This window comes from Pelophylax lessonae, assembly GCF_965119305.1.
Source record: "Pelophylax lessonae genome assembly, chromosome: 11".
Lineage (NCBI taxonomy): Eukaryota > Metazoa > Chordata > Amphibia > Anura > Ranidae > Pelophylax > Pelophylax lessonae.
The window spans coordinates 207,913,674-207,928,092 of NC_138778.1; the positions used below are offsets into that span (position 1 = coordinate 207,913,674).

Here is a 14,419-nt window from a genome sequence, read left to right on the forward strand (position 1 = left end):
GTAGTTCCGCAACAGCAACAGCTGGAGGGCCGTAGTTTGAGGATCCCTAAGTGTATGGCCAACCAAAATGGAGCTTTCTCCAACAGCAACAAAGACATAAAAAAATGCCCTTTTAAGAAGAACAGAATAAAGCTATAACCCATGTCAGTGTTTTACTGCTGTGTGCCAGTTACAGATTTCACTTCACTTCTGGGCTGGTGAGACTGTTGCAAGCCCCAGCAAGCAGTAAAAGCCCAACAGGGGTCCTAGTCTTTTCCCACTCTATACAAAAATATAAGAAAAAGCTTTGGCTGGACTTACACTTCAAGGTGCAAAAGTCAGTCCCACTCAATATTCCAATTTAGGTTTATACTGGTGGGTCAGGATTACCCCCTGGATTTCTGTGCCTCTTGGGAACACCAAAAGTGAGTTCTCTGCACCTGAGCTCACAGCCCCGCCCACTAAGGTGTGTTACCCTTTCTGCTGGATTTTTGAATTCAACAAAAAGGATTGCCACTAAGGAAGTGAATATTGGTACTGGAGATCTGTGAGCACAAAATAGCACAAAGGGCAATGGTCACACTATGGCTTACATGTACATTTTAAGAGGACTGATCTTTTAAGAAGTCCTAACTTGTTTTACAATGGCTGAAAAATTCCAGCCCAAAAAAAAAAAGCTGCATTCAAGGAATGTTCCTCATTAAACAATGAGATTCATAAAAAGTGTCATGTACATACAGCAGCAACAAAGCCGCATTTCCCATAACCCCCTTTCCGCGCCAGGAGAAAATTGGCAGACTAGCCAGCGTCCCTTCACTTGCGCACTACAGAACTGGCTTTGCTGGTCACACACTCCTTCACACACGCAGACTACAACGTGACATACAGTTAAAATTCTTGAGGAGTGGTTGTCCAGTAGCCGATAATACAGGAACTGATTATGGAGGACGAGTTTGCCTCCTGTCGAGGCCGACCTGGAATATGGTACACGGGATTGCAAACTCCTCCTCTATGGAGAGAAGTGGAGGCGAGGAAGCTTCACGCCTCCCAGACAACAACGGGTCAACACAGAAGGGAGGGGTGCAGTAGTAACAGGTCCCCATTACAAAAATATACCCATTAAAAACTAGACTTGAACAAAAAATAAAAATAAATTAAAAAGATTTGATCACGGAGGGTGGGCAGGAGGGTGAGTGGTGAGCATGCGCCTGTTTCCCCAGCTTGGGGACGAGATAATAGCTGGTCAGATGAGGGGTTTGGGGGGGGGGGTATGTTTACACAGGGGGTTGTAGGGTTCAATCAGTTCTCCCCCCTCCTCTCTAATCCTAGAACCAGGGGCCCCACACACGCTCAGTTGAATGGGTCGGTGTGGTAGCTGACGTGGGAGTCGCTGGTGAGCTGTGTGGTCTCGGTGGCGGAGCTAGGCTGTACCATCACAGGGATATCAGAGGTATCTGCAAAAAAGGAAAGACAAAGTTTTAGTCTGTGAAGGAGTAAAAGGAGTATCTATACCGAAAAAACAAAGGTTTTTACATTGCAGCTTAGCAGCCTTTAGATGTGGCTGCTGCCATTATTTTCCATTTTTCAGACTTGTTATACATAATTTTCACCTGCTGATCCTACCAGGAACACACTTCCTGTCCTGGGGTGACAACTCTCACTCACTGTACTGTATCTATGGAGGAGCAGCCTAGGCTGCCCCCCTTATTTGAACTACAAATGCTGCCCTCTCCTCATCCTCATTACATAGGGGGGAGTGTTTTGTAGTTCAAAGAAGATAGCTGAGAAGGTCAATAACATTGAGATTTCAGTACAATACGAAGTGACAAAGACAATGGAATTCTGGCAGCAGAAACATGTATTTTTCAGTATTTGAAGAGAATCTACTTGGCCTAAAAAAACTGAAAACTAATGCAGCTAAAACATCTAAGGACTTGTAAGATGCTTTAAGCCTGTGATCTGATGAGACCAAGATAAACTTATTTGGTTCAGATGGTGTCAAGCGTGTGTGGTGGCAACCAGGTGAGGAGTACAAAGACAAGTGTGTCTTGCCTACAGTCAAGCATGGTGGTGGGAATGTCATGGTCTGGGGCTGCATGAGTGCTGCCGGCACTGGGGAGCTACAGTTCATTGAGGGAACCATGAATGCCAACATATACTGTGACATACTGAAGCAGAGCATGATCCCCTCCCTTCAGAGACTGGGCCGCAGGGTAATATTCCAACATGATAATGACCCTCAAACACATCTCCAAGATGACCACTGCCTTGCTAAAGAAGCTGAGGGTAAAGGTGATGGACTGGCCAAGCATGTCTCCAGACCTAAACCCTATTGAGCATCTGTGGGACATCCTCAAATGGAAGGTGGAGGAGCGCAAGGTCTCTAACATCCACCAGCTCTGTGATGTCATCATGGAGGAGTAGAAGAGGACTCCAGTGGCAACCTGTGAAGCTCTGGTGAACTCCATGCCCAAGAGGGTTAAGGCAGTGCTGGAAAATAATGGTGGCCACACAAAATATTGACACTTTGGGCCCAATTTGGACATCTTTAGGGGTGTACTCACTTTTGTTGCCAGCAGTTTAGACATTAATGGCTGTGTGTCGAGTTATTTTGAGGGGACAGCAAATGTACACTGTTATACAAGCTGTACACTCACTACTTTACATTGTAGCGAAGTGTCATTTCTTCAGTGTTGTCACATGAAAAGATAGAATAAAATATTTATAAAAATGTCAGGGGTGTACTCACATTTGTGAGATACTGTATATATATATATATATATATATATATATATATATATATATATATATATTTCCTTCTCTTGGAAATAACGAAAACCTATGGTGTCACTGCAACCTTCTAGGTTATACAGGATCTGTCTGCAATTTTACAGCGTGGCCTGATTTTTTTTTTTTATTGTAGCGAGAGTCACTTTAATTAGTTTAGGGCTGGTTGAGCAACTTTATAAAATAATGTGCAAGATGTTTTGCATATTTGGTCAGGCTGGAAGGAAATACATGTTAACTGATGTTTAGGCATGTAAACACAAGTAACGTTAAAACGGTTAAAGCACAAAAATTAAAAGAAAACATCATCTTTTTTTGCTTGGCGAATATTTATGTGACCCGCCCTTGTGGCAGTGCTGATTGGTCTGTCTGTCTCTCCAGCTTACATTTCCCTTTCCTTTGTTCCCTGCCATCTCTTTTGGTGCTGAGAGTCTAAAGAAACAGAACTTCTGGGTATGGAGGAGCATGTGACCTACTCTCTGTGACAGCACTGGGCCAATCAGAGCTGTCACAAGGGAAGTCCATAGCCCTGTACAATCTGTCTCCGGTGACTCAGAGTTTACACTGGGCTGATCTCCGCTCCTGGTGACAGAACTGAATGAAGGGGCTGCGAAAAGAAAGTACACAAAATGAAATCTGTTGCTTTGCCCTGTGTAGGCTAAACAAAGATTTTGTTAAAAGCAGAACTCCAGGCACTCCCAAAAAATACACAAATGAATGCAGCTTTTGTTTAATACAAGCAGTATACGTACCTAAATGTGACTTGGTATCTTGCAGTCCTTGTATAGTACAGCTCAGACTGGGAGAGGAATAAGCAGCACAAGGAGCCAGTCAGTCATGTCACATGCTAACAATGGACATGCTGATAGGAGGAGAAAGCAGGGTGACAGATTTTAGCTCATCAGTCTGCTTTCCAAACACAGTCTAGGGAAGGCACAAAGACATGTAAGGCCTTAATCATACGGGTGGTGGGGGGGGGGGGGGGGGTTAAAAACAGGTGGTTGAGCAACATTTTTGTACTGCCCCCTGACCACCCACCTAAACTGTGTAATGGTGGCCTGGAGAATACATTGCTGCGGAGCCTTGCTTCACAGTGTAGCAAAAATTATACACAGCACGTCCAGTCTGGCAGGCAGTACGCCACCAAACATGACTAACAGGGTTGATTTACTAAAAGGCAAATAAACTGCACTTTTCAAGTGCAGTTGCTCCAGAGCTTAGGAAATGAGCATTAGCTCTGCTGACTTTAATCATCCAATCATGTGCAAGCGCACAGGAGAACGGCCCTGTAGCCGTAAAACTGCTATAGGGCTGTTAAATAAAGAATTTGGAGCTCCCTTCTAAGTATTTTATCTGTGTAATTCGTTTTTTTTTGCTTGAAGTTCTCATGCAAATGAATCCTATTGCACACCACACAAGCAGGAAACATTGGTGAATGTTACATTATGAAGTGTTAGGCCCCTTTCACACACGTAGTCCGTCAGGCGGACTCAGTTTTTCTCAGCGGGGGATTGATCCGCCGATCCCCTGCTGAGCAGGCGGATGACAGCTGTGTCTCCGCGCTGTGTGCGGAGACACAGCTGTCAGGTCCCCATGCATTTCTATGGGGGAATCGGATGGGAACGGACCATCTGTCTGTTCTCATCTGATCCGATCTGCCAGACGGATGGAAAATAGGGTTTCCATCCGTCCGGGATCGGACAGGATCGGATCGGATGTCAGCGGACATGTCTCCGCTGGCAACCGATAGCCCATAGGGATGCATGGGGCATCCGTTCAGATCCGCCAGAAAAACTGACAGGTGGATGTGAACGGACTCCCTGTGTGAAAGGGGCCTTACTGAATTCCTCACTGCACACACTATACACAGCATGCCTTCAGTGCTCCAACACATCAGGCGGTTGATAGATTTTCGAAGCCTGCGTTCTAAGTAAACAACCAATTTAAGAGAACTTGCCATGAGAAAAAGCTCCTTCCACCAGCATCACCAAAAACATACCCTTTGCTTCTCACAATCGTCCTCTGGTGGGCAACAGGCAGCAGGTACCGGGTGAATCTCTTCGCTCCCAGCGGCCAAATGAGGAGTAAGTGCAGCTGGCTGGGACGTCACTAAAGTTTAGGGGTTAGACTACGTTAAGGTTAAGGGTCAGAGACTACTACTTTTTCAGGTGTGATAAATCAAATTTGTGTGTGTGTGTGTGTATGATCAGCGTGTGACACATGTAAAAAAAAAAAATAGACATGGTAGCAAAATCTTTGGCCCTTTATTACTCACTCCTAGGAAACACCTAAACCTTGGGGGCTAAAGCCACCATAGATGGATCGAATCTCGGCCAGTTCAGCAGGATTGGGTGAGATTCAATCCATCTATGGGTAGGCTGATTGTACCCAAGTCAATCCATCTATGGGTAGGCTGATTGTACCCAAGTCAATCCATCTATGGGTAGGCTGATTGCACCCAAGTCAATCCATCTATGGGTAGGCTGATTGCACCCAAGTCAATCCATCTATGGGTAGGCTGATTGTACCCAAGTCAATCCATCTATGGGTAGGCTGATTGTACCCAAGTCAATCCATCTATGGGTAGGCTGATTGCACCCAAGTCAATCCATCAATTGACTTGGGTACAACCAGCTTGCTGGATTTTTTCCATGCGATTACTGCCAGCAGCTATAGCCACTAACAGTAATCATTGAGTTCTGCTGGCTGGGAAGGCTCCCAAAGGCTGACTGTGTTGATAGAGGAATTAAGCGATTTTCTTTTCCTCCACCTGAGGTGGAAGAAAAAAAAAAATTCATAATCTATGGCTTGGCTTACCCAGTACACAAATATTGACTTTCAGAATTCTGGAATTCAATGCTGGTGCCTTTGAATGCGTCACCACACTGCAATGCATGATGGGAAGGCGAGGGGCTGATTTAGAGCCTAAAGTCAGAAGCAGCTACTGTACACCGTAGGACAATTTTATTAGGGGAGAGGTTGCCAATACTTCTAATTTCTGTAGCATTTAAGCCGGCCATACATGGATCGAAATTCAGATGGTTCAGCAGAGACTGGTCGAGATCCGATCCATGTATGGGCAGGCGACTGTACCCAAGTCAATTCACTGCCTGATTTTTTATATGCGAATACTGCAGGGCAGGCAGCTATAGCCACTAGCAGTAATCATTGTGTTCTGCCAGCCAGAAAGCCTCCCCCACAAGCAAAACACAATAGCACTGCAGGAGGGATTCCCCTATCAACACTGATTGTATTGATGGGGGAAATTGGGCAATTTTCTTTCCTTCCACCAAAAATAAATAATCAATGGCTTGCCTAATCCAGTACACAAATATTGACTTTTAGCATTCTACAATACAATGTGGGTGCCTTTTAACAGGTCACCACACTGCAAAGCCTGATTAATCATGATCAGCTGCTCCTAGTCCACTTATAATGATGACTTAATTATTGACACCCACTGCAAAATGGATTTACTCACATAATACACCCCGTTAGAGATACGATGTGCTTTTCCTTTAAATCCCCTTTTTCAGCAATGTATACTTACCTTTCCTTTCTTCCCCCACTGCTCCATTCAGTATTGTGAACCAAAGGAAGCACCCAGTACTCCTGAGTATGTGACTCATTCCATGTGACTGTGCTGATTGGCCCAGCGCTGTCACAGGTAGGGAGATGAATGTGTCTCAATACCTGGATGTCCATAGCCTGGTGTAAGCTACGACCACGTAGTGTACACAAGGCTTTCTTTTCACTCCTGGCAGGTGAACAGAGCAGCGGGAGTGAGAAAGGAAGAAAAAAATATAAGCTCCTGGGGGGGGGGGGGGGGCAATAAAGTGAACCTGTTGCTTTGCCCTGCTTGAGCACAGTACTGGTTTATTTTAAAGCCCAACTTCAGTTAAATCTTTTTATTTTGTTTTTGGATAGAGCAAGGAGGTGTTAAAGTCCCTGCTTTCTGTGTCCCTATTGGACAGAATTCCCTCACTTCCTGTCCAGGTATTATATTGATTGAAAAGTCTCTCTTTTTTTTTTTTGTTAAAAATAACAAACATGTCATACTTACAGTTGTTTTTGCACAGCCCAGATCCTCCTCTTTTCAGGTCCCTCTTCAGTGTTCCTGGCCCCTTCCTCCTGTTGAGTACCCCCCACAGAAAGCAGCTTGCTATAGGTCAGGGGTCTTCAAACTATGGCCCTCCAGTTGTTCAGGAACTACAACTCCCATCATGCCTAGTCATGTCTGTGAATGTCAGAGGTTTACAATGCCTCATGGGATGTGTAGTTCTGCAACAGCTGGAGGGCAGTAGTTAAAGGATCCCTGCTATAGGGGCACCCGAGCTGAGCTGCAGCTCAGTGTCCAATCAGATACAGAGCCACGGACCGGCCCCCACCCCCTCTCTCCCCTTATTGGCTCCCTGAATTTGATTGACAGTAGCAGCAGTCAATGGCACAGCGCTGCCGTCTCAGCCAATGCAATGGGAGAGTCTCGGGCAGCTGAGACACTCCTGGAACATCGCTGGTTCGAGATGGGCTCAGGTAAGTATTGGGGGGCTGCAGCACACAGAAGGCTTTTTATGTTAATGCATAGAATGCATTAAGATAAAAAAAAAAACCTTCTGCCATTACAACCACTTTAAGTGGTAGCAAATCTGTCCAAACAGGGACAGAGATTAATTCACAAACACCTTTTTAGTCAAGCAAGGAAGGATTAAAACTTCAGACAATGATTTTTGTATTGCTGTCTGGGCCTTAGCCCCCGTTCACACTGGTGCGATTTGACAGTTTCAAAATGCATGACAAGCCACACCCCATTGCCAGCAATTAATTTGTTTATATCGCCGCGACTCATGCTGCAGCGATTATGAAATAGGTTCCTGCACAATTTTTGACGATTTCATGCGCAACTTGCAAGCTGCACATGAAATCACACAGATCTCGGCAAGCCGCTCATGAAATCACACAGATCTCAGCAAGCCGCACATGAAATCACACAGATCTCGGCAAGCCGCACATGAAATAGCACTGCAGCAGATTTGAAGTAGTGCAATTTTTTTTTTTTTAGTGCAACCGGCAATTTTTGACGATTTCATGTGCAACTTGCAAGCCGCTCATGAAATCACACAGATCTCGGCAAGCCGCAAATGAAATAGCACTGACTGGCGGCTTTGAAGTAGTGCGAATTCAAAGTCGCATTCAGTGTGAACTCCTAAGTACAACTGCACCCTCACAAAGAGAGAAAGTGGGGGGGGAACATCCTTAAAAGGGTCACAGACAGAACTAAAAACCCGACATCAATTTTAACGGTTACTAATTGTATCCAAAATCGAAATAAAAAAATAGAAGTGCAGTTAGGCTTTACTGTCCGATAAGGAACTTTGCAAACAAGGAGCTGTGCTGTGATTGGATGAAACTGTTTCCAATGATGGATACAATAAAATCACAAAAAGGATTGACAGAGTAATTTAATTGTAATGATAAATTCATCCACAGAGCTGACAGTTATTATGAAGCAACTCACCCCGCTCGTCGTTTTGAACCTGTGCCTCCAGGTCTTCGGGCGACACATAGAAGTCTGGATCCTCCCCCTCCGGAGGCCGAGGTTTACACTTCCCGCAGCAGCAATTACAGCAACAGCAAAGACAGCAGCAGCAGTAACAGCCTGTGATCAGGCCACAGAACATGAAGAGTGCCTGGGGAGAGAAGAACAGACATGTATCACGTTAGACACCATCTATACAAGAGGACTAAAAGAAATGTATAACAGCCCCGTCCTACCCACAAAAACTATATTTTGGTGCAGCCAATTCTTGCTTCTGTCAGTGCCACTATTTGGCTACTTTGCCCTTAAAGAGACTTAAATCAAACAAGATACAAAATAATTTTTCAAAAACTTCTCTACAGGCCCCTAAGGAAATGGAACTTGTCTTTTTACCAACATTGATACAGAAACCGGAAATTGCAGGACTGCTGAACCATATATCCTACCCACTGAGCCTTCAAATTATGCTCACCTGCCTTCCTACCCATGCCACTCACCTTCGCCCACCAGCTGGACAGCACAAAGTATGTGTTGACATTCTCCTCTCCGAACTGTTCGGCCACGTAGAGGCCGAGGGACCCGTACTTGTCATAGATGTTGCGCTTTGTGCAGTCTGTCAGGATACCGTGTGCGTTGTTGATCTCCTTGAACTTCTCAGATGCCTCTGGGTTATCTGGGTTCTTGTCCGGGTGATATTTCAACGCTAGCTTCCTGCAATGTGAACAGGAAAAAAGTAATCTCAACAAGGGGTTTTAATGGGATGCAGATTTTAGGAACAGAAGCCTCCAAGTTTTTCATTAAGGCTTTACTTTAAAGTGGTTCTAAAGCCACAAGTTTTTTTTTTTTTTTACCTAAATGCATTCTAATCTGATCGATCTGATTCTGATCAATCAACTTGGGTACATTTAGCCTGTCCATACATGGTTCAAATCTCGACCAGTTCCTGCTGAGCTGGCAAAGATTCAAACCATCTATGACCAACTTAAGTACTGCAATGGCCTGTCGACAGGATATAAATGGAATTGTTTTAGTTAACCCTCTGCTGCAGGATAAAAGCCCCCCCCCCACTCTATTCTTACCTGAGCCGAATCAGACCCAGCAACATGCACGAGAGCAGCGGCTCTCACCCCTGTCTCCCTCCTCACTGGGTAGATTGATAGCAGCGGCAGCCATTGGCTCCTGCTGCTGTCAATCAATTCTGTGACGAGGGAGCAGGAGCAATTCGACCGGTCTATGTCAATAGACGCAAACTGGGTGGCTCGAGAGCAAGCATGCATGGGTGCCCCCAGGGAAAGTCTGCTCATGAGGGCAGTTGGACAGGCGTACGTACACCTGAGATCTGTGAAGGTCCATGAACACAATCATTCACTTATTGTCAATATTTGTCCACATAATTATGGAGAATGGAGGATATTAGTGGGATGGCCACGTACTGCTTCTCTCATGGGGGAGGAAGACTGATTTGGACAAGGCTTTCTAACCTGGCTGATTAGCTGCTTCTACATACAATGGCCATTTGAAACAGGGGCCTATCACAGATCTGTGATCGCATCTCTGACCTGGTAATTGTTATCTCATATCTTAAAGCGGAGTTCCACCCTGGAATAATTTTTTTTAATAAAAATACCCCTGGGACAGTCAGGGCTAGTACATTCCACAATGGCTAGCCTCTGATATGTCCCGGGTTGCACTTACCTTGTAGGACAAATACTTACCTTGAAAAAGTATTGTCCAGTGCTGCCATCTCAGGTGTGGGCAGCTTGAAGCCAGCGCGATCCTCTTCTGCGTCCTCTTCTTCGGTCCCACGATGCACCGCGCCAGCCCTGCCGTCACTTCCGGTGCGCGCGCGTCATCCCTCCGCAGCTTCTGGGCATGCCCAGAAGCTGTTTAGAAGGGGATGACGCGTGCGCCCCGGGAACTGACGTCGGGGCTGGTGCAGGCGCATTGATTCCTGGGAGCGATGACGTTCATCTCCCAGGAATCATTGCAAAGCCAGGAAGTGACGACGGGCTGTGGCCGCCGAGGGGAGGAAGAAGGAAGTAAGGTAAGTATATTTTCTTCTCTACGAGGTAAGTAAAAAAAGAAAAAAAAATGCGATTATCCATTTGTTTTTCAGGTACCCGGAGCGAGAAGATGGAGGTAAGTATCATTTTAGGGTGGAACTCCACTTTAAGCCTGACATGCTACAATGTGATTAGGCAATCTCCTTTAGATCTACTAATAACTAGGGACGGCCATAGATGGAGTGAATTTATTTCCTGCAACCAGTGTTGGGGGAATCTTTCCCGCCGAGCCATTGTGTTCTCCAAGCCAGCAGAACACAGTGATTATTGCTAGCGGCTATAACAGCCACTTAAAGTGAGGGAAATGTCAATTTCCTTCATTTTACTTTGAGGTCCAGCACCCACAATGGACTGTGGATACAGACCCACCTGAGCGGTGTATACTCTCCTTTCATATAACAGCCACTTGCCATAATTGCATTTAAAACCCAGCAGGTAAGTTATACCCAAGTTGATCAATCGATTAAAAAAAAAAAAAATCTTAATTTTTTTTAAGCATATTTTGATGGGTTTGTGCAAAAGTTATCGTGTCTACAAACTAGGGGAAAGATTTATGTCATTTTTATTAATTAATTAATTTTTTTTACTAGTAATGGCGGCGATCTGCGATTTTTAGCGGGACTGCAACATTGCGGTGGACAGATCGGACCCCTGACATTTTTGGAGGACCAGTGATATTACTACAGTAATCAGTGCTAAAAATATGCACTGTTACTGTAATAATGACACTGGGAAGGGGATAACCCAGTGGTGATCAAAGGGTTAAGTGTGAGCCTAGGGGAGTGTTTTCTAACTGTATGGGGGAGGAACTTGTGAAATGAACACAGAGACCTGTGTTCCTATATAGAAGGATCCCAGGCGCTCGGTGTTCATTCCAGAGAGAACAACAGTAGGCTGTGTTTACAACAGCTGCCCGTCCTCTCTCAGCGGGGAGAGATTGCGGGTGCCCAGCGGCAATCGCAGCCGCCGGCCCCTTGAATCGGCAACCCCGCTGCCTAGTGGGGGCGGGCGGGCACTTGCCCCCAGGACCGCTCCTGGGTTCACGCAGCCGAACCAGCCTGCCACAGTATATCTGCGGCGTGCGGACGGCAAGCGGCTAACAGGTAAAAAGAGTAAATTTTGCACCTACTCACCTATAACATCTTTTTATGTCATCGGATGTGCAATTTTTGTCCAGTCCTAGAACCTTGTACAGCGACTCCCCGGAGGTGGAGAGGGAGCGTTGCCTCTGGTCTGCCGCCATCCTTGCTCACTACAAGAAAGACAGAATCATTAGTAACATGTAGCAAACCTTGAAATAGAAAAAAGATGAAACCTAACACATTCTACTGTACGCATTATGCCATTACATTGCAGCGGCTCTCTCCCTCCTCGGTGGCTCAGAGACAGCAGCAGGAGTCATTGGCTCCTGCCAATCACAGCCAGTGAGTAGGGATCAGGGGCAGAGCTGAGCTACGTGTTTCAATGGACACACAGAGGCAGTTCAGGAGCGAACCTGTGCGAGCAAGGCGCTTGTTATGAGGGCACTTGGCAGAGAGGAGGAGCCAGGTGCGCCTGCGGGGGAGCAGGTAAGTATGACATGTTCATTATTTAGGGAAAAAAATAAACCCAGAAAAAAAAGAGCAACTACAATCACTTTAAAGCGTAACTCCACTTTTGTTGAGAAAAAAAAAAAATCCTTCCCCTCTGGGTGATTTATGTACAATGCAGGGATTATAACAAACTTTGTAGCAAATTCCTACCTGTTATTCTGAAGAAATCATTGTGTGTTTGTCTGTGTTCAGTGAGTCTGATGGGAGTGGTTTCATAATTATCAATCAGCTGCAGTAGCTGCAGAGCACTAATGAGGAAATCTGCTGGGCATGCATCCCTTTAGACGTGTTCCCATTGGAAGTATCTCACCAAAAATGACATTTGTGTTGCAGGGGATGCCAGAAATCTGACTTGTATCTTAGTGTAGAAAATTGTGAGCTAATCACACAAGCAGGAAATGATGTTTCTGGGGGTGTGGTCAGTATACATTCTGTGTACAGAACACCTCCAGGCGGCCATATTGTATTGCATTTTCAGAAAATTACAACAGCTGCAGATTGAAAAGGAAAGGTAATTTTTAATAACATTCAATTACAATATGATTTGTGTCTCAATTGTATACGCTATATTGTTTTCTCTCTTTATTTGCTTCCCCCCCCCCCCACGAAAGTGGAATTACCCTTTTAACCTATGGGACCAATAGTGATCGGTCTGCGCTTTTCAAATTGGCCACAAGACAAAACTCCTTCCCCACCCTATGATATTGATTGAAACTCCTCCACAAGTCTTCCCGCATAATCCCTCATGCCGTGAGAACATTAATCACTATTGCAGCAGAGACATAGGAATGTGCGACTGTGTGTATTCCATGTCCTTAGACCCTACAATCAAACTGACCAAATAATCATAGTGCTATAGTCAAAGGGTTACTAAATCCAGGAGCCTGCAGTCACTATTGGCTCATTTCCACTGAGCGGTACGGTACGGTACGGTTTGGTACGCAATTTTTGCTGTTACCATTGTGAATGGTACCCTAATTCCGAACCGTACCGTACCACTTTTTTGGGACCCTTTCGTTGGGGTACCAAGCACATTAGTACGTACCAACAGGGTGGAGCTACACTCTGCAGAACTTTGATTGGTTGACAGAGAATCGTCGATCACAGCTTTCCGGCTACACCACGCCTATCATGAAAGGGTACTATTGGCAGTGGAAAAGCAAGGTGTACCATTTCGAACCGTACCGTACTGAACCGAACTGTACCGTACCGTACTGAACCGAACACACTACACATGGAATGCAATTATTTCAGTAAATATAAACTGCTAAATACCTTTTCCCATCAGCAGTTTTGTGACTTCTATCAGTTTCTGGTTAAAGCTTTTTGGAGTTTTCATTCTACTCTGACTGTCCTATAAGGCTGCAGGACCCCTGACCCCCCTGCTGATTGGCCCTGTGCTGATCACATGCACCCTCCCAAGCAAAAAAAAAAACAAACTCTAGCAATACACAATACCAAACTAGGCATGTGCAGAGCGCCCCCAAGGCTCTGTTCTATCAGCAGATTGATTTGAGACAGTAAAAGAAGGGGAGGATCAGAGAAGACCGTCCTTTTTACACAACGCAGAGCATTAACCCCTTAGGTTCCACAGTGAGTATAAGTCCTTATGCACACGGGGCGTTAGAAAAAAACGCCAGTTCTGACGCCAGGAAAAAGCAGCTGTAAAAACGTGCTCTGAGAAGCGTTTTGTATTGGCGGTAATGCAAGTTTTAGCAGCCTTTCTCTGGTCTCTTCTATTTTCCACCCTCAAATCCAACTACTACAGCTTAAAAACGTCTGACGTGGCCTAACGTTGTATGCAGCGTTTAGCAGCGTCAGGCGTTTTTACAGCTTAACACTGCTGCTCCGCTAGCCCTGGGTTTTCTTTACAGCTTAACCTCTTCCTGTCCACACTATAGCCAAAAGATGGCTGCAGCGTGGACCTTAATTTCCGGGAGGGCGTCCATGTACATCCTCCTATGCATGAGCTGCCTGTGCGCTCCCTGCAGGGCTCGCTCTGTGATCAGCAAGTCCATGAGACTCGACTGATCACAGATCGGATTAAGGGGCCGGTCTTGGCCCCTTACCACGTGATCAGCTGATCATGTGATAAGCTGTGAGCAAAGTTAAATCATTTGCAGAGTCTGAAATACTACAGAGGGGAGTGTTATGGACTCTAGCTGCTGAAGGATGTGGCTGTGGAAGTAACAGAGTCTATCAGCAGGATATAAAGGAGTTGACAACTTGACTCACGATACAAAGACACAACTAAAATTTAAAAAAAAATCAGGAGATCTGCAGACAACAGAGAGCAACATGATACAGGGCACAGAATGTGTCCTTGGCATGACAAATACAAGATAAAACTACACTTTACTGAAGAAAAAATCTGAATAGAAGTCTCAGGACTGCAGCTTCCATGATCGCAGTTTGGTAACAGCACTGGTATCTTTACTGCCACTTTGCAAACCACAGAGTAC

The 14,419-nt window shown here is 45.4% G+C and overlaps 1 protein-coding gene across 1 annotated transcript in view; it reads right to left on the reverse strand.

Moving 5' to 3' along the window:
- Positions 1-731: 731 nt before the first annotated feature.
- The window catches only part of DNAJC5 (DnaJ heat shock protein family (Hsp40) member C5), an 88,836-nt gene continuing 75,148 nt past the window's right edge, over positions 732-14,419 (reverse strand). The window contains exons 2-5 of the mRNA XM_082271554.1: positions 11,499-11,617; positions 8,800-9,013; positions 8,282-8,453; positions 732-1,433 (exon numbers count right to left, since the gene is read on the reverse strand). Coding sequence (XP_082127680.1) covers positions 1,330-1,433; positions 8,282-8,453; positions 8,800-9,013; positions 11,499-11,608 — 600 coding nt within the window. The 5' untranslated portion in view covers positions 11,609-11,617 and the 3' untranslated portion in view covers positions 732-1,329. The remainder of the gene's footprint in view (positions 1,434-8,281; positions 8,454-8,799; positions 9,014-11,498; positions 11,618-14,419) is intronic.